This window comes from Pelobates fuscus, chromosome 12 (assembly GCF_036172605.1).
Source record: "Pelobates fuscus isolate aPelFus1 chromosome 12, aPelFus1.pri, whole genome shotgun sequence".
NCBI lineage: Eukaryota > Metazoa > Chordata > Amphibia > Anura > Pelobatidae > Pelobates > Pelobates fuscus.
In genome coordinates this window covers 70959327-70986532 of record NC_086328.1, presented here as the reverse complement: position 1 = coordinate 70986532, position 27206 = coordinate 70959327, and the positions used below count along the sequence as shown (strand labels likewise).

Below are 27206 nucleotides of genomic sequence, written 5' to 3'. Positions count from 1 at the left end.
ATCCAACAGTTGAAAATTCAAAAAAAATACTAGCAATAAAGGATAAGATCAATCAAAAATTAATGGAAAGAACAGTCAAAAGTTTAGACAGATTAAAATTAAAATATTATTCTAAAGGTAATAGAGCCGACAAATTGCTATCACAAAAACTTAGAAAACAAAAAGGCCAAAATAAGGTGGAAAAAATAACAAATGATGGAATATCCGCGATAATTCCTAAAGACATAGGGCAACAATTTAATGATTTTTATAGCAAGCTGTATAATATTCCTCAAACCACAACAGATGAAGATATAAAAAAATATTTAGAAAAAACTAATAAGTTTCAGTTAACAGAACTACAAAAGGTAGCTATAAATAAAGAAATAACTAAGGATGAAATATTGCAGGCTATAAATAATCTAGAAGCGGTTAAAACCCCAGGTCCAGATGGATTCACCAATCTATTCTATAAAACATTCAAATAATTAATTTGTCCTCATATGACTAATATTTTTAATAGTGTAGCTATAAGAGGCTCTCTTCCAACAGAGATGTTAAAAGCTAACATTTTACCAATTCTAAAACAAAACAAAAATCCAACTGACGTCAAAAACTATCGCCCAATATCTTTGATAGATGTTGACACTAAACTGTATGCCTCAGTCTTGGCTGCTAGAGTTAAAAAACTTTTACCACTGATGATACATCAAGACCAATTAGGATATGTCCCAGGTAGAAACTCATACACAAGTATTAGGAAAATTATAAATATTTTGGATGGTGCCAAAAGAAATAACGTTCCAGTTCTGGCTCTGTCGATTGATGCTGAGAAAGCATTCGACAGAGTCAGCTGGACTTATTTGGATGCGGTACTATCACATTATGGTTTTGATGGTTGGATTAGGAAAGCCATCATGGCTCTCTATACAAACCCACTAGCACGTATTAAAGGACCGAATATCATTACTCCATGGTTCCAATTGAATAACGGTACACGTCAAGGGTGTCCACTTTCTCCCTTATTGTACCTGCTTTCTATTGAACCACTAGCTGAAAAAATCAGAAACAACAAAAAGATAAATGGTTACAAAATAGCAGATGTAGAGCAGAAATTAAGTTTATACGCCGACGATATTCTAGTCACTATAACCAACCCTGACGCCTCATTGAATTATCTAATGGTGGAAATCGACAACTACAGCAATGTATCTAATTATAAACTAAATATAGATAAATCTATGATTTTAGATATTAATTTGGATAAACCAACTAAAAAAGAGATTAAAGATAGATATAATTTTTTATGGGTAGAAAACAGCATGGACTACCTAGGAGTCAAACTAACCAGAGATGTAAATAGAACTATGGAGATAAATTTCTTAGACTTACTACAATCCCTCAATAAATGGCTAAAAAAAACGAAGAAATCTAGAAATATCTTTTTGGGGAAGGATAAACGTGATTAATTCATACGTTATTCCAAAATGGAACTATATGTTTCAAATGTTACCACTATATATCTCTAACCACTGGTTGGATTTAATACAAAAAAGCTTTACCCAATACATCTGGAAAGGCAAAAAACCAAGACTGAGCCAGGCAATATTAATACAAAAATTGAGCAAAGGGGGAATGGCTTACCCTTTAATACTCAATAATTACAGAGCAGCTGTAATTCTACATATATATATAGGATGCAAATAGAAGAGAATAAAACGGAAAGGTGGTACTTATTGCAGGAGAAGTTCCGAGTTTGGATTGCCTAATTTGGAATACTAATAAACTCCCTCAAAAACAACAGTATCCTAATACAATTACCGTATATACTCGAGTATAAGCCGAGTTTTTCAGCCCATTTTTTGGGCTGAAAAACCCGAACTCGGCTTATACTCGAGTCAAGGTCTGTATTATGGCAATTTGCATTGCCATAATACAGACTGGGCGGAGAGGGGGGCTGGCAGAGCTGTACTTACCTGTTCTGCAGCTCCTGTCAGCTCTCTCCTCCTCCGCGCCGTCCGTTCAGCACCTCGGTCAGCTCCCAGTGTAAGTCTCGCGAGAGCCGCGGCTCTCGCGAGACTTACAGTGTGAGCTGATAGAAGGAGCTGCACGGACGGCGCAGAGGAGGAGAGAGCTGACAGGAGCTGCAGAACAGGTAAGTACAGCTCTGCCAGCCCCCCTCTCCCCCCCACTGAACTGCCACTGGACCACCAGGGAAGGAGAGCCCCCCTCCCTGCCATATATCAAGCATGGAGGGGGGACGAAAAATAAAATAAAATAAGAAATAATAATAAAAAAAATAAAATAATAATAATAAAAAAAATAATAAAAAAAAGGGGGTATAAGGACCACTGTGGGAGGGGGGGGTTGTATAAGGACCACTATGGGAGGGAGGGGGGGTATAAGGACCACTATGGGAGGGAGGGGGGGATAAGGACCACTATGGGAGGGAGGGGGGGGGATAAGGACCACTATGGGAGGGAGGGGGGGATAAGGACCACTATGGGAGGGAGGGGGGGATAAGGACCACTATGGGAGGGAGGGGGGGGGATAAGGACCACTATACCACTATGGAAGGGAGGGGGGGATAAGGACCACTATCGGAGGCAGGGGGGTGGGATAAGGACCACTATGGGAGGGAGGGGGGGAGAAAAGGAACACTATGGGAGGGAGGGGGGGATAAGGACCACTATGGGAGGAAGGGAGGGGGGGGATAAGGACCACTATGGGAGGGAGGGGGATAAGGACCACTATGGGAGGGAGGGGGGGGATAAGGACCACTAGGGGAGGGAGGGGGGGATAAGGACCACTATGGGAGGAAGGGAGGGGGGGGATAAGGACCACTATGGGAGGGAGGGGGATAAGGACCACTATGGGAGGGAGGGGGGGGATAAGGACCACTAGGGGAGGGAGGGGGGGATAAGGACCACTAGGGGAGGGGAGGGGGAAGTAAGGACCACTAGGGGAGGGGAGGGGGAAGTAAGGACCACTAGGGGAGGGGAGGGGGAAGTAAGGACCACTAGGGGAGGGGAGGGGGAAGTAAGGACCACTAGGGGAGGGGAGGGGGAAGTAAGGACCACTAGGGGAGGGGTGAGTCAGGACCACTGGGGGAGGGGGGTGAAGGAACACGGGGGTGGGGAGGTAAGGACCACTGAGGGAGGAGGAGGGGAGGTCAGGACATATGGGGGGGGCAAATATCCTTGCACCGGCCCTGCACACACTGCATTCATACACTGCATTCATACACACACTGCATTCATACACACACTGCACTCACACACACTGCATTCATACACACACACACTGCATTCATACACACACACACTGCATTCATACACACACACACTACACTCATACACACGCTGCACTCATACACATACGCTGCACTCATACAGACACTGCACTCATACACACACGCTGCACTCATACACACACACGCTGCACTCATACGCACACACTGCATTCATTATACACACACTGTAAATAAATATTCAATTAATATATTTTTTTAGGATCTAATTTTATTTAGAAATTTACCAGTAGCTGCTGCATTTCCCACCCTAGTCTTATACTCGAGTCAATAAGTTTTCCCAGTTTTTTGGGGAAAAATTAGGGGCCTCGGCTTATATTCGGGTCGGCTTATACTCGAGTATATACGGTATAACACATTTAATGAATAGCTGGTCTAAAATAAAAAAAGCTTAAAAATAGAAAACAAAATTCCAAGTTATCTAAAATTAGATTTTGTCGAACAACAAGTGGAAAATATAAATCTTAAAAATTGGAAACAAGCGGGAATTTTATGTCTGTCTCAACTACTTGCAGAGGAAACAATTAAAACCTTTGTTCAACTAACCCAAGAATTTACCATCAAAAGAGCTGTTTAATTTTTTAAGAATCAAAAGCTTTTTGATGTCACATTTAATTGTAGTAAAATCTAGTTTGAACAAAGCGATTAATATACTTTTTAATGCAGACAAAATAAATAAACCACTGTCAAAAGCTTTGATATTGAGTAAAATGTGCATTAAAGAAAAAAAACCAACAGCAATAGTTGTTTGGAAAGAAGAATTAAATATAGATGTAGATATTAGCCATTGGGGTTCCTCACTGACAGAAGTTTCAAATAATAATCATTCGTTAAATTTATTGGAGACTCATTTCAAGGTCCTAAACAGATGGTACTTAGTACCAGAAAAATTAAATAAAATGTACCCCTCAATAAGTCACCTATGTTGGAGATGCGGTATAGCTACAGGAACTTTTAAACATATTTGGTGGGAGTGCAGCAAATTGAATAATCTGTGGTGCAATATGCAAAAGTTTGTGTCTCTAGATTTGAATCTCAATTTGATGCTCTCTCCAGAAGTCGTCCTATTACATTTAAATTGGCCAGAAATGGCACAGGATTTAAAAATCATCCTTATTCATCTTTTTCTAGCAGCTAAAATTGTGATTGCGAGAGGATGGAAAATTGATAGAGACGTACCCTGGGATCAAGTTAAAGCTCAACTTGAGTTTCAAATAAAAATGGAACTTATCTTGAGTACACAAAAACTAAGTAGAAAAACAACTGTTTGGGAGAAATGTTGGGAGGTGATTAATAAATAGAACATTTGGTTTATTAAAGTTGGTTTCTAAACAAATTAAAAGTAAAAGCTAAAATGTGTTAAGATTGTAAATACTTTGGACAGTATAGATTATAAGATATATACTCTCACCCGATAGGGTTTTTCCATTTCTCTTGCCGCAATGTCTTGTCAATATAATTTTGAAAGTCTAAGTATTGTTTTTTTTTTTTTTTTTTTCTCCTTTTGTAATGTATTGTATTGTATTGTATTGTAACGTATTGTCCTTTTGTATGGAAAATTGGTGAAAAGAAAGGGTAAACCTTTAAAATAAAGATTAAATAATAAAAAAAAAGAAATGAAACTACAACACCTAGAACACTTCTAAGAGGTGTGAAACATGAAAAGGCATCAAAAGGGAGGGAAGGCTGGATTTTTAAAGCCCTTTCCTAATTTGCACCTTAAAAGACCTAGGAAATCTGATGCGTGTGTCCATGAGTGTAATCAACAGGCAATAATTACGCACAAAGGAACATGTTCAGCAAGAAATGGCAAACAAAAAAAGTTACCGGTGCAAATCCCTTTGCACATTTAAATAGCATGAGGTTTTTAGAATCACTCTAAGGACCATTAAAGCGTAAGCTCACTTCAAGCATTTTACGGATGGGGTGGATAGATAGATGATAGATAGATAGATAGATACAGGGATCCTACCCTGACAACCAGGAACATGTTTCATTTTATTCTGTTTTATTTCATGCAATACCTGTTTCTCGCCTCTAGTGACCTCCCTAGCCACTAGTCTCATCAATCACTCTCACCTGAATAGCATGAGATTCCAAGTCTGCTATAAAAAGGCCACACCTGAGAGACCAAGTGGCCTTTACATTGAGAGAAAAGTTGTGTTCTGCTCCTAGCTCTTACGGAAATTTGTTGATAATTTGATACTGATAAAGACTTCTTTCTGACTCAACTGAATCCTGACAACCTGCTCCACCCATACTTACCTACAACCATCCTGATTCATCCCATCTTGACTCATCCAATACGAACCTGCTTTATTTCTAACTGGACTTTGCTTTCATATTGATTTCTTCCCAACCTGCCTGGATAATACTGACATTCTTATCATTTTGCAAGTATCCTCAAATCCCCTGAATCTGCAGTTCAGTTTTCCAACCAAAGAGGCTGATCACCTCAATTGCTACTTTAACCTGATTTAAATGTATCCTTTATATTCATTTTTAGTTTTAACGAATTGTTTTCCTATCTCCTGTAAACCTGTTTTGGGACATACTGCCTAGACGTCTATTTTCTTACTCACCTATAATTCTGTTTCTAGGTTCTGTTTTCCCCCTTTATCTTTATTATTCATTTTCTCTGTTAATCCTGTTATTCATATTGTTTCCTTTGTATGAACCATGCCTAATAGTTCAAACAACTACCTGAAGTAAACCCTGGCATTAGTCTCTTGTCTGCCTGATGAGAACCATGACAGATAGATAGGATAGATCTTTTATTTATCTTAAATGGAATCGGTCATCTAGAGTATTCAGTAAGAAGAAGTTATAGAGACTATTAAATCCCTGCCATCGAACACAGCCCTGTGATCCATGATGACCAAATTGGGGAGACAAGGATTGGACAATACCTGGAAAGGCATTGGCCTACTTCATAGCCTACAGAGACTCAGTGCAGAAGGTCTTCTGGTCTCATTAGATGCCGAGAAGGCATTTGATCGCCTTAGCAGGCATTTTCTGGAGGCTATATTACAAAATTAAAACCCCCTCCCAGTGTATATTATCAATTTATGCATTATGTGAATGTCCTTCTGCTCTGGGTTTAAATCCTGGCTTCCTATCTGATACCTTTTTAAATAAAAAATAGTACTAGACAGGGATGCCCCCTGTCCTCCTTGCTTTATGTGCTGGCCCTGGAGCCTCAATTAGGACATACCCAATCATCCAAGGCATACGACTAGATGAGAAGGAATATAAACTCAACCTTTTTGTGGATGACATCTTGCTTACACTGACACAGTCACATATATTACTACCAAATCTCAAGTTACAAATAGAAAATATGGAAACCATTTGTATTATAAGCTAGACATCACTAAAACCCAAGCATTAGGAATAAACATAAAAGCAGAATTTATAGACAGACTTTTCTCCTAGATTGTCGAAACGTTTACTTAATGTATCTATGGATCAGAATAACAAAAAAACAAAAAAATTCAAAGACATTTATCAGGCCAACTAAGTCAAATGAATAAAATAATTTGCAGAAACACTAAAATATGGAGGGGGAAATGTATTTCCTGTACAGCAGCATTTAAAAAATGTCACTATCGCCTAAACTTTAATTATATACTAAAATCATTGCAAATTTCGCTACCCAAAGAATTCCTTAATAAACGTGCAGCATCTTTTTATAACATTTATATGGCAAAAATAAAAAAGTTAGAGTAGAAACTAAACTTTCCCAACAAGCTAAAAAATATGGTGAGTTTGGTTTCCCAAGTTGGAGTCGTATAGTTTCACTGACTCCTCTTAAGCATGGTTACCATGACACCGTGATTAGACATGTGCAATTCGTTTCGGTCCGAATATGTATTCGGACGAATTTCGGGCAATTCGGACAATCGGGTACTTCTGAATGTCCGAATTGCCGAAGTGCCAAATTGCCGAAGTGCTGAAGTGCCGAAGTTGCCGAAGTTCCGAAGCACAGTATTGCCTAAGTACTAATATACTTACCCAATGAAAGAAGAAGAATGTTACATTGTATACAATTTTAAATAAAAAGTATCCAAACATAGCCAGGATTCAGCTGTAAGCATTTGCAACACTTACAACAATCAAGTCACATACATTCATATAAAATGTAAGTTACTTAGCCTGTCAATGTAATGACAGGAATGAATAAGTAGATAGCTCCCTAATTCCCACGGTATTAGGGAGTTATCTACTAAAAGGCTAAGAGACCTAAATTGGTCTTTCAGCCAAATGTACTAATACTAAGTAAAGATTACTTAGTATTAGTAAATTATGCTCCTACTCGCTATACCGCGAGTAGGGGCATGTCTATTAACCAGTGAGCAGCCTGTGGCTGCTCACTGTTAAAAAAAAAAATAGCCCCCCCCCCCGGCGGGAGGGGGCCCTAAAGTAAAATGATGGGGGGGACCTATTGTCCTCCCCCCCGCTCCCACCCCTGAGCGGTGGGTGGGGCCCTAAATACTAATAAGGGGGGGGACCTAATGTCCTCCCCCCTGGCCCCCACCCCTGAGCGGCGGGTGGGGGCCCTAAATACTAATAAGGGGGGACCTAATGTCCTCCCCCCTGGCCCCCACCCCTGAGCGGCGGGTGGGGGCCCTAAATACTAATAAGGGGGGACCTAATGTCCTCCCCCTGGCCCCCACCCCTGAGCAGTGGGTGGGGCCCTACAGTAAAATAAGGGGGGGGACCTAATGTCCTCCCCCTGGCCCCCACCCCTGAGCGGTGGTTGGGGGCCCTAAATCCTAAAAAGGGGGGGACCTAAGGTCCTCCCCCCTGGCCCCCACCCCTGAGCGGCGGGTGGGGGCCCTAAATACTAATAAAGGGGGGATCTAATGTCCTCCCCCCTGGCCCCCACCCCTGAGCGGTGGGTGGGGGCCCTGAATACTAACAGCCTGTGGCTGCTCACTGTTAAAAAAAAAAAAAAAAGTCCCCCCTTCCGAGCCCCCACCCGCGACGCGCGAGTAGTGGATTAAGTAACCAATCAGAGAGTTATGAGTCAAATTACGCAGCGTGGGGAAATTCCAAATAACTTTCCCACGCTGTGTAAAATGACACAGAGCACTCTGATTGGTGGATTTCAAACCAACCAATCAGAGTGATGTGACAGGTAAATGTAGAGACTTACCTGTAAGTTCCTTCATTTACCTGTCAGAGCACTCTGATTGGATGGCTTAAACCCACCAATCAGAGTGCTCTGAGCCTAATTGCAGGGCGGGGCAAGGCTTTATATGTTACATTGTATAAGCCTTCCCCCATCCTGCAGAGCTCAGTCTGCGCGGAGCCCTCGTTGGGTGAAGATGGATTATTATTTTTTGCGCTCGTTTTTGTTTTTTTAATTGCGTCGGTTATTATGATTTTTTATTTGGCCTTTTTGGGGTCTGAAAAAAGAAGATTTTAGAAGAAAGAAAACATAGAATGGTAAGTTTATTTTTTTTTTTTTACAGGTACTTAGTTAAAGGTCCCCCGCTCATTATTTTTAGGGTAAGGGGGGTAGGTAGGGGGATCATTTTTTTGGGGGGGGAGGGGTGACTAGGAGTTTGGGGACCCCTACTCACCTGTGGGTGGGGGGGAACTTTTTTTTAGGGCCCCCCCACCGCTCAGAGGTGGGGGCCGGGGTGGAGGACAATAGGTCCCCCCCTATTGGTATTTAGGGCCCCCACCCGCCGCTCAGGGGTGGGAGTCAGGGGGGAGGACATTAGGTCCCCCCTTATTAGTATTTAGGGCCCCCACCCACCGCTCAGGGGTGGGGGCCAGGGGGGGAGGACAATAGGTCCCCCCCATCATTTTACTTTAGGGTCCCCACCCGCCGCTCAGGGGTGGGGGCGGGGGTGCAAGAGGTCCCCCCTTTAGTTTAAAAGCCCCCACTCGAGCGTCGCGTTTTTTTTTTAAACAGTGAGCAGCCATAGGCTGCTCACTGTTTACTAGACATGCCCCTACTCGCGGTATAGCGAGTAGGGGCAAAATGTACTAATACTAAGTAATTTGTACTTAGTATTAGTAAATTTGGCTGAAAGACCAATTTAGGTCTTTCATCCTTTTGGTAGATAACTCCCTAATACTGTGGGAATTAGGGAGTTATCTACTAAGCAGCTGCAATAGAAGTGCCGAAGTCCCGAAATGTCGAAGTTCCGAAGTCCCGAATTTCGAAAATCCCGAATTTCGGAATGCCGAACCGAACCGAAAATTTTCCCCATGCACATGCCTAACCGCGATCTTGAAAGACCATTAAAATTCTTCAGCACATGCACAACCATTGCAAAGATTGAGAGATGGGAATGGGTCTTATATCAACCACATAGGAGATCGGGAGACCCCGCCAAACGATTGTTTACAATATTTTCTTACCCAAGAAACCGATACACTTCCTTTCCCCCTCCCCTCCACAATCCTAAAAAAACTAAGCATACATTGTTCTTTTGATTTTAACTACCTATGTATGTGAGTTCACCTATGTACATTTCAATTTTGTATATCTCTCTATAGTCATTGCTTTAAGGTTGTTAATGACTATATTAATGCAGACTGTCATTTCATAATTCTACTGTTATCTTATTATACAAGGTAAGCACATTGATGAACACTGATTACAAATGGTCAAATTAAAGGGAAAAAAGTGTGTTACGGAGTTCCACAGTAATGTGCAGTGAATATGAGTGTACTACAGAGCTCCACAATAATGTGTAATGTGTGTTGAGTATTAAATAACTTCATTCTAATGTGTAAAATTTATACATTTATCACTGAACATAAACAAATGTTTTTATTTTTTCCTGTCAGCAATAATCGATTGTGCCTCTGCTCTGCCTGGCATTTTGGACCTAAAACATCAATGCTGGAGAGACCAGTAAAATATGCACATGGTATAGTTTCCAATTGTAATGTCGCAAATGAGACCTGATCATGGACCCACCAAATATAAACTATTTCAGCTGCTTGTGATTTATTATAACACTGGGGTTCTTTATATTTTCTGTGTGTGATTTTAAATGTAGTAGTACAGTAATGGGTGCTTAGGAGAAACTGTATTGTCAGTTTGTGTTTAATGATTTCAAGCAGCAGGTGCTGCAGGTTAAGTGAATCCATTAGGCAAGAAACGAATCATGAAAAGAAGAAAGAAATAAAAATGTAAAAAGCATAATGAAAGGAAAGCTTACTGGATTTTTAATTTAAAGATAAGAAGGGGCGTCAAAATACCACCCAAGATCAGGAAACCACTAATCAGGGAAATCCATCAGGGTCAAGACGGGAAAGAGGATATCAACCAGGAACGAAATACACAATAAACGAAATACACAATAAGTGGAAATTTGGCAGTGTATCATGTAGGAAACGTAATGCTCAAGCACATGTGCGACGCAGCTTATAGGAAGCTGATGAGCAATGCAAATGAGATGTCTACCATGGTCTTGTTTGAGCACCAGCATGGTAATTCTGCATTATTAGAGCAAGCCTGATATGTGACATCTAATAAATAAAGATAGACAATTAAAGTGAATCTTCTAGCAATACTACCAATAGAATAGTTAATGTACTATGTAATCCTTATCATCTATGTGTGTTACCTGTAATAATTTACTTCAGGAGCTGTGCAGGGTTTACGCTTCTCTAAGACTGTATGTTCTGCCCCATACGCAGGCCATGTTGAAATATGGCCACTATAGGATTCCCTGATAGGCTGCAATGAGAAACACTACATTAAAATATAATGCAAACATTTAAGATATGTATTATTAAATCCCTCTTTGACATTCTCTGTTTTATATTCAAGACTTCACCATTAACCCCTTAAGGACACATGACATGTGTGACATGTCATGATTCCCTTTTATTCTAGAAGTTTGGTCCTTAAGGGGTTTTAAAAGGAACACTCCCACCCAATGACAAGCTCATTAAATTTGTTTTGGAGCAAGGGTGTCCACTCAACTTTTTACCTTCAGGTTCAACTGTTATTCAAAGATTCAACCCTGTAGTTTGGACACATGGCTTCCTTCCTTTCTGCGCAGCAGCATGAAGCAGTGGGTAGCTGGTCAGCTGGTGAGGTAAGCCAGGCGCTCTCCGAATATCACTGGGAGTCCATTGAGAGAACTAGTATGTACTATTTATTTCAGCAGGCAGCCAGTGCTAGGCTGAGAGAGTCAAGATGATGCTCTCAGGCTGTCCTGCTTACCCTTCCTTATCCTGTAGCACAGAGCTGGGAGGCAGAGGTGCCTTCTTTGGGATTAAACCTTTGCCAAAAACCCTAAAAGTAAGAAGGAACAGACACTCCTCCTGCCCCCATAACCCAATATATGAGTTTCAACCATACCAAAAGTACAATTGTAGAAATATCATTATGGTTTAGTCCATAGTGCTCAAATTCTAGGTCAGACTAAAAGTGAAAGGGTTCTGCACAGTACAGTAAAGTAAGAACAATAAAAATGTGGAATTCTATGCCTAGAGATGTTTTCTCAAATTCTATACAGATTTTTTTGGTTTTTAATGTTTTTTTAAAGCAACATTTGAATGCTTTTCTGGAACAGAACCAGAATATTCAAGGGTATAATGGTTAATTTGTAGGTTTGTAATTTTGGAATCAGGAGATTTTCGAAATTTGTGACAAAATAGGACATTGATTCGTATTTGATTTAGATGAACTGTGTATGTGTACATCTGAAAGCCTGAAATTGATGGAGTTCTGTCTTTTCTCCGCCACTATTACTAGATTACTTATTAAAGTATGTTAAATCAGGTAAAATGTATATGTGGGGCTGAAATGGATAATTTGTGTTCCACATCACCGGAGCTAACAAGCTTAAAAAGTCATGAATATAGAGAGGAGGGGGTTTCAATTTTAACAAATCAGGACTAATAGGTGAATCTGTTTTGAGTTATTCTTTTTTTCTTATGATAAATACTACACAAATTGTGCATCTAAACTATGAAAATAGCCACCCACATTTATTTATATTTTATTCACAGTTAATACTGTGTTATGTATTCATATGGAATCATACTAGCATAAAAAAACTCTGATTAAAAAGTCTGATAAAGAAAAAAAGAAAAATATATACATATATAAAATATAAAATATATTCCTGGGTTCGCTTAAAGCGGCACTGTCACTGTTTGGGGACATTGCTTAATTTGCAAAGTTCTCCAACGGTGACATCACAGTTGTAGGTCTGGTGGCGGAGGGGAGGTAAAGGTGATGGCACCGCCATCTTAATCCGGGGGGGAGGTCCTCTTTGGTGCTGAAGTCGCTGCTATGTGGGATTCTCCGCAGACACAGCCAATTCCCTCCAGAGAGAAGCCAGGGATCTAGTAAATCATATAAAGTATTTGATACCTACCTGAATCTCCGGCTTCTTCGGTTCCTGGAGGGAGCTACACACAGTGAGGAGGAGGTCCTTCTTGCCCCACATCTTCATCAGGAGATGCGCCATTAAGGCAATCTTATTCTTCAGTTTTTGTGAGTGCAATATATGAAGGTGTCATTTGACCATGCTGTGGTGATTTTTCACTACGTGCTGTTAATGTTTTTTATTAGATTGTGCATCTGTATCCTGTTTTCTTTTGTATTTGTATATTTATCTCTGTGGCAGTCAGCTGGGAAGACTACCCTGGAAATCTGCTCCATAAATTACGTTTTTTACTTAATCGTTTCACCAAGCACTTTTGGTGTATTGGTGTGCACATTATTGCAATAGCTCACAAAATGCGCATGTGCAGAGGAACACTTTAGTGTTAGGATTGCAGCTTTGTATTCTAACACGGTAGTGTTCATTAAGGATAGTTTGTATGAAAGCAGCTTATTTTCTTGCAGCATATATTACACGTTACCTCAAATGCTGCAATGTTGTGATGGCTAATGAAGCATTATAAGCAATGTATTATTATAAGCAATTGTCGTTTGAACAACAGCAAATATAAATAGTTATCATTTACCATTGTGATGGTTAAGTGTGACATTATTTTTACAGCACCCTTTCGAAGAGTGTTTTGTACACTGTATCTGTATGAAAATACTCACTGGATTACTTTTACGAATGCTGATCACTGAACTGGGTGGCTTTACTTCTTGAAAATTCATTGGATTTCGAAGATGAAGAGGAGACCTGTTGAACGGAATATTCTAACAGTTAAGTCAAATTTACAGCAACATTGTTGGTCAATACAAGATAAGCATAAATGAAAGGATTGCAGACAGCACACTGACATAGATAGAACAAAGGGTGAGCGGTGGGTCAGTGCCCTCTTCATGTTAGATTCAATTGGGTCGTCCTCCTGTTGGTGTGACTAAATTAGTGTTTTCCTTTTCAACTCCACTTTTGTATGTCCCATCACTGTTCTTAAAAGTCTGTCTGAGCATTATGGGAAATGCAGTGCATTTAAGGAAATGTGCTCAGTAGTATGATGAATAACTTTGCAGAATACAATGCTAATTATCTACTGTTCTGCAGATATTTGTAGACAATGTTAACCTTTAAACAAAGCCAGTAAACATACAAAAAGTCTAGTCTACAAAAAAAATAAAAAAAAATAGTTAAACAGATCCTATAGTACCAGGAAAACAAAGTTGTTTTCCTGGCACTGTAGGTTTATAAGGTGCCCCCATGCCTCGCGGCCACCCTCCCGCAGGGCTGGAGGGGTTAAAACCTCTTCAGTCACTTACCTGGGTCAGGCTCTGCCCACACTCCTCCCCTGCCGATGTCAGCCTGCGGGGCAGGCCTAATGTGCATGTGCGGCATTGGCCGCGCTCGCATTAGGATTTCCCTATAGGAAAGCATTAATCAATGCTTTCCTAAGGGGAAAATCTGATGCTGGATGTCCTCATGCAGAGCGTGAGGATGTCCAGCGTCAGATAATGAACCAGAGGTCCATTTCGATTCCGGAAGCCCTCTTGTAGCTGTCTGGTAAACAGCTACTGTGGGCAGACTTAGAACTGCAATGTAAACATTTAAAACAGCATCTATTCTTCTAGGTACACTTGCACACAGTTTTGTAACAAATTCGGCAGGTAGGATGTTCCAAACATCTCGGAGAACTAACCACAGTTCTTCTGTGGATTTAGGCAGCTTTGGTTACTTCTGTCTCTTCATGTAACTCCAGACAGACTCAATGTTAACATCAGGGCGATACCATCACGTCAATTAATCCTTTACACTGAATATATTTCTTCATGACTTTGGCCAGGCCCAGTCTGGCCATCGGGCATACCGAGCAAATGCCGGTTGGCCACGATGGAAATGGGCTGGGCCGACAGGGGAGATCAAAGGATCTCCCTGCCGGCTCATGAAGAGCTGGCGCTATCCAAGAGCTGGCCCTGCTATGTACCTTCATGGGCCGGTGGGGAGATCAAAGATTTCCCTCACTGGTCCTCAGGCACTGAATAGTGGCCGCCGGCTGGGGAGGGATGGAGGGAGGGAGAGGAGGACCCGGGGTGCTCTGGCTTGCAGTTCCGACGGGTTCCTCTCGCGAGGTCAGAGCGTTGCCGCAGTTACCATGCAGGCTAGAGTTCACTCTCACCACTAAGACCACCAGGGATGTCAGCACGGTCCCCAATCCCAGGCAAAAAGGTAAAATGGGAGGGGAAATACATGGCTTTTTAAAAAAATAAAATAATATATATATATTTATATATATATATATATATAATTACATTAATCTATCTTCCCCCCTCCCCCCCACACACACACATTACCTTCAAACATTTTTACACACACACACACACACACAACCCCCCACACACAGAACCCTCACACAGCAACCCTAACACACTCACACAGCACATTATCTCACACACACAGCACCCCTCACACACACAGCATCCCTTTACACACTGCACCCCTCACATACACACGCACACAGCATCCTCACACACTGCACCCCTTACATATACACACACACTCACACAGCACCCTCTCTCTCACACACACACACACCCTGACATAGCACCCCCCACACACAGCACCCTCACAGACCACATCCCTCACACACACACAGCACCCCCCCACACACACACGCACTGCACCCCTCACATTCACACTGCACCCCTCACATACACACACACGCAGCACCTCTCACATACAAACACAGCACCCCTCACACACACACAGCACCCCTCATACAAACACAGCACCCCTCACACGCAGTACCTCTCACACACACTGAAACCTCACACACAGCGCCCCCTCACACACACACATAAACTGCACCCTCGCACACTGCACCTCTCTCACACACACACACACAGCACCCCTCATACACACATTACATTACAGACACACACTAGATCCCTTACACAACTCTGTATCATCTACACACACTAAATCCTTATATACACTCTGAATCCTCTATGCACATAAACACACACTAGATCTCCTACACATGAGCAGGGCCCTTCACAAACACACTACTAGGCATGTGCATGGGGAAAATTGTCGGTTTGGTTCGGCATTCCCGAAATTCTGGATTTTTGCAATTCGGGACTTCGGCAATTCGGCACTTCAAGACTTCGGAACTTCGGCACTTCAGCACTTCGGAACTTCGTGTCAGGATCGGGACAGGGATCCAACACGCAGAGTACAAACAGTAGCCAGATACGTATACCGGACCTTAGAATGGCCGGACTAACGTAAGTAGTACAGTATAGAATGGTCAAAGACAAGCCGAGGTCGAGGGTAACAGAAGACAGGTAAGCGAGAGACAAGCCGAATCAAGGGTAACAGAGATAAGCAGAGTAAGGTAAACAAGCCGGGTCAAAACCAAAAGGGATAATAGAATACACAAGCACTGAGTGACTAGAACAAGCTAGAACCACGACAGGGCAATGAGCTAATGAAAGAAGCTCTGTTAAATACCCTGTTCAGAGCAGTAACCACGCCTCCAAGGCGTCCTGATTGGTCCTGCAGCAATTGAGTGACAGGTCGTTCCGGAGGAGTGTCCTGATGACAACTTCCTGCCTAGATGCTGTAAAAGGCAGTCACTCCCTCGCGGCCGGCCTTGCATGACCGGATAGACCGTGGGGAAGGGAGCCATCAGGCCGTCTGGATGGAGGAACAGCTAAGTCTCTACCTCTTTCGGAGGTAGAGACCACAGGTACCCTGACACTTCGGCACTTTGGCACTTCGGAAATTCGACAACTTCGGCACTTAAGCTCTTCGGAACTTAAGCACTTCGGAACTTCGGCACTTCGACACTTCGGAAATTCGGCAACTTCGGCAACTTCGGCACTTCAGCACTTCTGAATTTCGGAACTTCGACATTTCGGAATTTCGGGACTTCGGCACCTCGGGACTTCTCTTGCAGCTGTTTGGTAGATAACTCCCTAATTCCCACGGTATTAGGGAGTTATCTACCAAAAGGCTGAAAGACCTAATTTGGTCATTCAGCCAAATTTACTAATACTAAGTAAAAATTACTTAGTATTAGTCAATTTTGCCCCTACTCGCTAAACTAAACTAAACTGCGAGTAGGGGCATGTCTAGTAAACAGTGAGCAGCCTGTGACTGCTCGCTGTTTTTAAAAAAAAATAGTGTCCCCCCGGATCCCACCCCTGAGTGGCAGGTGGGGGCCCTAAATACTAATAAGGGGGGGACCTACTGTCCTCCCCCCTAACCCCCACCCCTGAGTGGCGGGTGGGGGCCCTAAATACTAATAAGGGGGGGACCTAATGGCCTCCCCCCTGGCCCCCAGCCCTGAGCGGTGGGTGGGGGCCCTAAACAAGAATAAGGGGGGGACCTAATGTCCTCCCCCTTACCCCCCCTTAAACGGTGTGTGGGGGCCCTAAACAAGAATAAGGGGGGGACCTAGTGTCCTCCCCCTGGCCCCCACCCCTCAGCGGCGGGTGGGGGCCCTAAATACTAATAAGGGGGAGACCTAAGGTCCTCCCTCCTGGCCCCCACCCCTGTTACTTAATCCACCAATCAGAGAGTTATGAGTCAAATTACACAGCGTGGGAAAATTCCAAAGAATTTGCCCACGCTGTGTAAAATGACACAGTGCACTCTGATTGGTGGATTTCAAACCAACCAATCAGAGTGCTGTGACAGGTAAATGTAGAGACTTACCTGTTTTATAAGCCTTCCCCCGCCCTGCAGAGCTCAGTCTGCGCGGAGCCCTCCATGGGTGAAGAAGGATTATTTTTTTTTTGTGCTTGTTTTTTTTTTTTTTTTATAATTGCGTCGCTTATTATGGTTTTTTAATTGGCCTTTTTTGGGGCTGAAAAAAGAAGATTTTAGAAGAAAGAAAACATTGAATGGTAAGTTTTATTTCTTTTTAACAGGTACTTAGTTAAAGGTCCCCCCTCATTAGTTTTTAGGGTGAGGGGGGTAGGTAGGGGGATAATTTTTATTGGGGGGAGGGGGTGACTAGGGGTTTGGGGATCCCTAGTCACCTGGGGGGGGCATTTTTTTTAGGGCCCCCACCCCCCACCCGGTGGGGGCCAGGGGGAGGACAATAGGTTCTCCCCCCCATTATTTTACATTAGGGCCCCCACCCGCTGCTCAGGAGTGGGGGCCGGGGGGACCTTTTTTTTTTTTTTTTTACAGTGAGCAGCCACAGGCGGTATAGCGAGTAGGGGCATAATTTACTAATACTAAGTAATCTTTACTTAGTATTAGTAAATTTGGCTGAAAGACCAATTTAGGTCTTTCAGTCTTTTAGTAGATAGCTCCCTAATACCGTGGGAATTAGGGAGTTATCTACTTATTCATTCCTGTCATTACATTGACTGGCCAAGTAAATTACATTTTATGTGAATGTATGTTACTTGATTGTTGTAAGTGTTGCAAATGCTTACAGCTGAATCCTGGCTATGTTTGTATACTTTTTATTTAAAATAGTTTACAATGTAACATTCTTCTTCTTTCACTAGGTAAGTATATTAGTACTTAGGCAATACTGTGCTTCGGAACTTCGACACTTCGACACGTCGGAAATTCGGTAATTTCGGAAATTCGGGACCTCGGCAATTCAGCACTTCGGACATTCGGAAGTACCCGAATGTCCGAAATTCGTCCGAATTCATATTTGTACCGAAACGAATTGCACATGTCTACACACTACATTTCTGACATACAAACTCTGGATCCCCTATGCACACACTAGATTCCTTGTAAGCAAACACATACTACATTCCCTACACACACACACACACACTCTACAACCTCTATACACACTATGCTCTCTAAACACACTCTCACTCAGAGGCGGCTCTAGACTTTATGAGGCCTTAGGCGAAACTCAAACATGAGGCCCCACTAACAAAAAAAGTGTCACATATACCCATTGATGCAGTTTACCTGTGTATGTGCCTGAGAGTGTGTCTGACAGAGAGTATCCTTGTGTGTGAATATTTGTCTCTGTTTGCGTTTTTGTCTGAGACCCTATGTGTATGGGGTAGCTTCTTGAAGTGTGTTGTGTGTATAGGGGGGTGATGGTGAGAGGGAGAGGCGGGTGATGGTGAGAGGGGGTGATGGTGACAGGGAGGTGATGGTGTGGGGGGTGATGTGAGAGGGGTGATGTGAGAGTGGTGATGGTGAGAGGGAGAGGCAGGTGATGGTGAGAGGGAGAGGGGGGGTAATGTGAGAGTGAGAGGGGTGGTGATATGAGGGGGGTGATGTGAGAAGGAGGGGGTGATGTGAGAAGGAGTGGGGTGATGTGAGAAGGAGGGGGTTGATGTGAGAAGGAGGGGGTTGATGCTGATGTTGAGGGTGAGGGAGGGGGGTTGATGGTGAGGGAGGGGGTTGATGTTGAGTCTGAGGGAGGGGGGTTGTTGGTGAGGGAGGGTGGTTGATGGTGAGGGGGGATTGATGGTGAGGGGGGGTTGATGGTGAAAGGGGGTTTATGGTGAGGGGGGGTTGATGGTGAGGGGGGGTTGATGGTGAGGGAGGGGGTCTTGATGGTGAGGGGGGTTTATAGTGAGGGTGAGTGATGCTGAGGTTGGTGGGGGTGATGCTGAGGGGAGGAGAGGCTGAGGGTGGTGTGGGGTGGGGAGGAGAGGCTGAGGGTGGTGTGGGGTGATGATGCTGAGGGTGGTGTGGGGTGATGATGCTGAGGGTGGTGTGGGGAGGAGAGGCTGAGGGTGGTGTGGGGGTGAGGCTAAAGGGTGGTGGGGGTGATGCTGAGGGTGGTGTGGGGTGGTGATGCTGAGGGTGGTGTGGGGAGGATAGGCTGAGGGTGGTGTTGGGGGTGATGCTGAGGGTGGTGTGGGGGGTGATGCTGAGGGTGGTGTGGGGGGTGATGCTGAGGGTGGTGGGAGGGTGGTGAGGCTGAGGTTGGTGGGGGGTGATGCTGAGGGTGGTGGGGGTGATGGTGAGGGTGGTGGGGGGTGGTGAGGCTGAGGGTGGTTTGGGGGGTGGTGAGGCTGAGGGTGGTGTGGGGGTGATGCTGAGGGTGGTGTGGGGCGTGATACTGAGGGTGGTGGGGGGTGGTGAGGCTGAGGGTGGTGGGGGTGATGCTGAGGGTGGTGGGGGGTGGTGAGGCTGAGGGTGGTGGGGGGGTGGTGAGGCTGAGGGTGGTGAGAGAGAACCTACCTTTACTCCCTGGTGGTCCGGTGGCCATTGCTTCCGGTCTGCAGCTCCACAGAGCTGCAGACCATGTAATCTAGCGAGACCATCAGAGCGTTGCCGTGGTAACCTGCGGCAATGCTCTGATTGGCCAGTTCTCGCGAGACACATGGTCTGCAGCTCTGCTCACTGCGGAGCTGCAGACCGGTGTCTGTGGTCGCTGGCCAGGCAGCCAGGAGGGGACCTCACATCCGGCGGCATAGCGGGCAAGCCACCGGGCCCCCTCATGGTGTCGTGTCCTCGGTCACTGACCGAGGACCTGACACAGTCTGCCCACAGGTGGTTTAGGCGGCCGCGAGGTCCCAGCCAGCGCGAGGCCTTAGGCGGCCACCTAAACCGCCTAATTAGAGAGCCGCCTCTGCTCTCACGCTCTACAGCCCCAAGCCACACATTACCCCACAAACACAACACAACTGAAACCGACCTATTTACACAACATCACACCACAATCAGGAAGAGCATTGAACCAACATGCTCACTTTGGGAGGGGGGGGTGCTTGCCATTGGTGATGACAAACCCCCCCCCCCCCCCCAGCCCTGCCCCCTTTTCAGTGGGCCGCTGTGATTAAAAAATGCCCGGACCAAATTTTTTCCCTGTCCGGCCTTGACTTTGGCTGTATGTTTGAGGTCTTTGTCTTGCTACAGAATACATTTAGGATCAATCATATGCCTTCCTGATGGTATTGCATAATTAATTAGTATCTACCTTTACTTCTCAGCATTAAGAAGTACATTCATTCTGAACATATCCCTAAATTCATTTGCAGAAATGCAGCCCAAATCTTGCAAGGAACCTACACCATGCTTCACTGTTGCCAGCAGACACCCACACAGGGTTTTTTTTAATTAAAATTATAATTCAAAGTACATTTCAAATTTAAGGTAAAAATAGCTAAAATGGAAAAAATATCAATCATTCTTGTACCATTTTCAAACCCTTCCACTAACAAACTGGCTTTTGCTACAGCTACATATTTCAAACTGTGACTTATCGTTCCCAAACACCTTCTTTCATTTATCTACAACCCAGTCACTGTGTTTTTGGGCATAGTTCAGTTGCTTGGCCTTCTTTCCATATCGGAAGTATGGATTTTTGCCTGCAAGTCTTCCAAGAAGACCACTTCAGATTGTTTTGCCACATTTGGTATGGGGCCACTCGATCGTAATGAATAACCCTGATAGATTTCCTGATGCAGCTCAATGAGAAGTCTTTGCAAGACAGGTGCTCTGAACTATTGCCTTCCTCCTGAGTTAAGCTCCACTGCGCAAAACAAACCAGGAATTAGTACGACGTTGTCTGATTGACAGCCAGGACAGTGTAACAAGGTTAATATATAAAATTGCCCATTTCTATTGAAATCTGCACTTTGTAAAATGAAAAATTACACACTCTTCACAGTGGATTGTTTCTCTAATAATAATAATCCTGTTTAACCACTACTGTCTATACATGGCCTGAGAAGCCACTGTTTTTGGTACAAGAAGAAAAAAAAACCTTTGCTAAAACATCTGTTACATATTCCTCTATATTCTGAGTTTCTTTGACAAAGCATAGACAGTACCAAAGGGTGCATTGTACCTGGCAAAAAATAGTGGCACTATCATGAGGGGGCACAATAGTGGCACTATCAATAGTGGCACAATGAGGGGGCTTATCTGCTTCTCTTTTATTAAATAGAGAGAAAAAACCCTCAGAACTATGTGGCCAACATCTCAAACTCCAATGAGCATTAGTTGTATTGGTGCCTATAGTTTCGAATTAAAGGGATACTATAGGCATCATAACAACTTTAGCTCAATGAAGCAGTTTTGATGTATAGATCATGCACCTGCAGTGTGATTGCTCAATTCTCTGCCATGTAGTTTTGTTCTATCCAACATATTTATAAATGATCTTAAAATAGGCAATGAAAGTCACATTTCAGTGTTTGCAGAAGACACAAAACTAAGGTAAGGTAAGGTTCACAATGTGAACAAGATATTACTTTGCTGAAGTGGGATTTAGATAGATCAGGTATGTAGAGTTATGCACTTAAAAGTAAAGAATGTACAAGCAATTTATATCATAAACGGTAGTGAATTAGGGATAACAACACATGAGAAGGATTTGGGAATTGCTATAGACCGCAAACTAGGCAACAATGTCAGTCGACAGTTGCTTAGGCCAGTAAGGTACTGTCATGCACAAAAAGGGGCATTAATTATCAGAAATAAAATATAATTTTGACTTTTTATGAATCAATGTTAAAACCACAACTTGAATATGCTGTGCAAAATTGGGCACCTGTTCTAAAGAAGGATATTTTGACACTATGACAGGATCTTTTACTGGGGTCCAGTGGAGCTGCTCTGATCCTGCAACCTTCAAGTTCTTCTTGCTCTGCTCCCTTGAGCACCAATTAGTGATGCCAGGGTACAGAGTGACGTCATGTTCCGACTCCCAAAATCACAGCTGAGTGCGCAATGGAGCAAATCAAGAAGAGCAGGACGATTGCATCTTCTTTACTGCCCAATTCCATTCCGCAGCTGCCGCATTTGTGGCAGGTGCTGAACGGTCTGACAAACACCCAGGCATGGCGATATGGTGCCTGGGACTTCTTGAGTGATAATACAAATATATCCGGGTTTATTACAAACCAGAAGTAGGGCCGTGTGAGGGGTGCAGTGTGTTTGTGAGGGGTGCAGTGTGTGTGTGAGGAGGTGCAGTGTGTGTGTGTGAGGAGGTGCAGTGTGTGTGTGGTGTAAAAAGGGACACTAGTGTGTCACTAGTGGTGAAGTGAACTCCTGGAGTTCACTCTCACGAGATCGGAGCATTGTCGCTTCGCGAGAGTAACCCGGCAGAGCTGCAAGACATCTGGGGGCAAACTTGATGCTGGGAACATTTAGTTTGATGTTGCGCGATGATAACCACACCCTCTCACCCACCTGGTAAACAAATTTTGAGGGATACCATGTAGTCTGACAATGTCGCGTATACATATAAGAACCAGATCTTATGAAGATGGCAATTTTTTGAGTGGAATAAAATGAGCCATCTTGGAAAAGCGATCAACCACCATAAGGATTGTAGTAAAACCATTAGAACTCGGAAGTTCCACAAGGAAATCCATGGACAAGTGGGACCATGGAACACATGGTACAGGAAGAGGATGCAACAGCCCACATGGAAGTTTATGAGGAACCTTAGAAACTGCACATACAGAACAGGCCTCCACATAATCTTGACATCTTTCCTGAGGCAATCCCACCAAAATGATCTCGAGACAGAGGTTACGGTCTTATTAATCCCCGGATGCCCAGCAGTCACATTGTTGTAGAATACCCTCATCACGCCCTTTCTTTCAAGCACCCTGGAGTCTGTCAAATAATTTGGAGATAAGGGGAATAGGATAGGCATTTTTTATGGTGATCTTGTTTAATGCCCTGTAATCCTGTAATCGATGCCTGGGCATAATTCTCCATCTTTTTTGGATACAAAAAAGAACCCTGCTCCAGCAGGCGAGGATGACTTTCGTATGTGGTCTTTAGTTAAGGAATCTTTGATATACTCTTGTTATGGATAAAATACTAAAATGTCTTTTTTACTATTATACATTTGTGTCTTATTTGTCACACATTCCCTAATATCCTTGTAAGAGGTTAATAATGTCTTACACATGTGTGCTCAGTAACTATTTCCTCTGTAAAATCCTCCCATCAGGCTACCCTCCCCCATCCAATCGAGCAAGCCTCGTGTAACAAATTCCTGTGTTAAAAGAACAGCTTCCTTTACTAACTCCTCCCCCACTTCCTTTGTGCCAGTTAACAGCTATATGCCACTGTAACAAAATGGAGAATCACTGTTAAAGTAACTGAAATAAACTACTCACTCCCCCTCCCATCGTGTAACCAAGATGGAGCTGGAATATGGGTGGGAGAACTCTGTAATGATGACATCACATCCTGTAGGGTGGGTTTAGACAAGACCCCTTAGACTGTTAACCAATTGTTGAATGTATACTGTATGTTTAACTGTGACTCTGTACATGACGTATTTCTGCTTTAAAAGGAGCTCCCACTCCAGGGAATAAAGGCATTCCTCAGGTTTTTCACTGATCAGAAACTTTGTCTCCGGTGTGAATTACTTCTAGGGAAAGCGTGCACGCATGAATTAATCAATTTGGAAGGAGTAGATAGACAAATAATCAAAGTTTTCATCTTCATTTTTTGATCTAAAACACTCTTCCATGATTCTACTCTCCTGTGGGGATAAGGCATATACTGCCCCCTTAGGAGGCATAGCGCCTGGTAGCAGATCTATGGAGCAATCATACGATCAGTGAGGAGGTAGAATATTGGTCTGACTCTTACTGAATGCCTCTTTAACCTCCCAGTACTGTATGGGAACTTCAGAGGTCTGAGGTTTGCAGTAGGCAAAGTGACGATGCCCACTCTCTTAGTAATGGGTAACATGCATCTCTCAGTACAGTCTTTACCCCATTACAGTATTTCGGCCTTAGCCCAGTCAATATGAGGGTTGTGCTTGATGAGCTATGGAAATCCTAATATGATGGGACATGAAGGGGAAGCAATTATCTGAAATGTTAGGCTTTCCTTGTGTAAAGCTCCTATACTAATGCTAATAGGCATGGTTTCATGGGTAATCAAGGGTTGAGAGAGAGGTCTCCCGTCAATAGCCTCAACGGCTACAGGAGATGATCTCTCCTTGATAGGTATGAAATGTTTTTTAACAAAATACATGTCAATAAAGTTTCCCACCGCACCTGTGTCCATCAGGGCTTTACATGAAAGCTTTTATTGTTGCAAAGGGCGGTGATGTCAAGGAGGAATCTACTTTGGTCATTACCAGAGGACGTATCCATCACACCTAAGACCTGTCCCTTTAAGGTTCTTAGCGCCATCTTTGATATGGGCAAAGGCTATTTCTTTATTAAAAACAGAACCGTAGGTGGGGGGCTGAGCTTAGCCATGGAACCAAGTGGTCGCACACGCGGGGAGCTCCGGCCAAAACAAAACAAAAACGACGAGAAAATAAAACTAAAAGAGCCCACATACCTCTGAAACCCAGCAGGCAGACCGAGAGAGCACAGCAGACACCCGACTGATGCCCTTTACATTCTAGCAGATGGGTCGGAAAGTCCGCCGCAAAGCCAATGCCTACGCAGATTATAGGGCCCTCGAAACGGCGCTATACAATGCGGCACTCTCCATACCCGCACAGCCAGCAGAGAACAAACATACCGACCCGGACACCATGGGAAGAAAATCCCAGCGGACGGCGGCAGGTGCGTGCAAAGATACCCATGACATTAGCGCCATGCTCCAGCGCCCGGCGGGCCCAAAGATGGCGGCCACGCCTGACCCAGAGACTAACTCCACATGCTCGGATCATGCCGAGGGAGATACACTGGACCAGCAACCACCCCATGACACACATGCTGACCCAGATGCGCTAACACCAGCCACCAAACTGGACATTAAAAACCTATTACTGGAACTAAAACGAATGGCAGCGGCAGACATGGCCATAATAAAAACGGAAGTCCAAGCGGTCACGGATCGCGTAAAAGCCTCAGAGGAAAATATAAACGACATATAACAAGAAATAAAAGGCCTTAAAGACACGGTATCACAAATTAAGTCCTCTCACTCAACTCTGCTCAACAAACTAGAGGCAACAAAGGAGAGGAGCCGCAAATGCAATGTAAAAATCAGGGGAATCCCCAACGACGTCAGCCAGTCAGAGTTGCCGCATTACCTCAGGCGACTGGTAAGCACCATATTGCCTCACGCACAGGCCAAAAAACTGGCCATCACAGAGATGTTTCGCATCCGCAAATCACCACAGGCACTCCCCCAAGCAACCAGGGATGTAATCGTCAGGTGCCACACACAGGCGTACAGAAACACCATCTTTGCAGCTCTAAAGGGCAAGACGCCACTGGACTTTGAATCTGCAAGTCTTGCCTTTTACCAAGACTTAACACGATCCACACTCCAATGGAGACGAAACCTATGCCCAGTGACCCATCGCCTTCAAGACGCCAAGATAATCTACTGTTGGACAACGCCCAAAACCTTGTCTGTGGATCACAATGGCACTACCCTGCATCTCACCTCCACCCAGGAGGCGGACTCTTTCCTCAAGGCGCTGAAGCTCCCACAGAGACCAGAGCCAGCTGACAAGCCCACCAGCTCCCATACATGGGACCCCAACAGAACCGTACCCTTTGTACCGAGGAGAAGAGAAATCCGGATAGTGGACACTTGACATACTTGATTGTTGCTCAGCCCGCTGACAAAAATTACCAGAGTTAACAATGTTTTTATTTTACCAGTTCTATGATTACTTGTATACCAAGGGTTTAACACCAATTAGGGTACCTAGCGGGGCACACACCCATGTAACACCTCCTAAAGTTGCAGGGCCAACTCGCAGGCGACGACCCACATACCAATAACACAATAACCGGACACCGCAATACCCACAAAAGCAACCGTTAAGCTAGGGCCTGCTCATATACCACTAGTATATTCCCCCCCCCCCCCCCAGACCACACACACATTGTACAATTACCCATGAGGCACACAGGACAACTTCATGATAGAGAGACCTAAGTCCACGCATAATACACCCAGCCACATTGTCCTGGATGAGGGATACATTGGCGAGTAGTGTGGTACGAACCTGTGTCGCCAGAGCGTCCACTAAGACTCACTCACACGAAATAAGCGACCGTAGTACAACAATCAGAGTTGAACATGCTTAGATACACCAAGATAACTACACATAACTTATCATCTTAGGGGGACCTATGGCGACGCAACGATAGATCAAGCAGAATCGATGTAACGGATAAAATTCACCCTATACAAACCTGTACACTTAGTTACAGGTCACGCAGCACCACAGGCAACATGTACCATTACTGTTCAGTTACTATTTTTGCAACTTTTTTTTTTTTTTTTTTTTGTCCAATACCAAGCTGCTTAAATGTAGATAACGTAGCCACATAGCTAACTAGTCTAGCATGTTTATTGCAAACTAGCGAGGTCTCATAACCAGTCTTTATCCAGGGACTGAACAAAAATGTTACTGTTTAAACTGCTAAACTTCGCAATGAAAATCTTGGTACTACTTATTGTCTTATATAAATGGAATCTATGCTGCTTTTTGAACCTAAACAACGTAAACCTATTCTGTCAACTTCCTTACCAGAAATGTGCAAGATCTACTGTTTACCCTTATGTTTTAACTGTGTATACTACGCTAGAGGAATGCCTTTGGGGTACCTCTTAAGAATTTGTTACCATCGTACGCACTACAAAAATAAAGA

At 43.8% G+C, this 27206-nt stretch overlaps 1 protein-coding gene across 1 annotated transcript in view; it reads right to left on the bottom strand.

Moving 5' to 3' along the window:
* TSNAXIP1 (translin associated factor X interacting protein 1) overlaps positions 1-27206 on the bottom strand; it is a 164870-nt gene that overhangs the window by 124801 nt on the left and 12863 nt on the right. The window contains exons 2-3 of the mRNA XM_063437280.1: positions 13332-13416; positions 10885-10997 (exon numbers count right to left, since the gene is read on the bottom strand). Coding sequence (XP_063293350.1) covers positions 10885-10997; positions 13332-13416 — 198 coding nt within the window. The remainder of the gene's footprint in view (positions 1-10884; positions 10998-13331; positions 13417-27206) is intronic.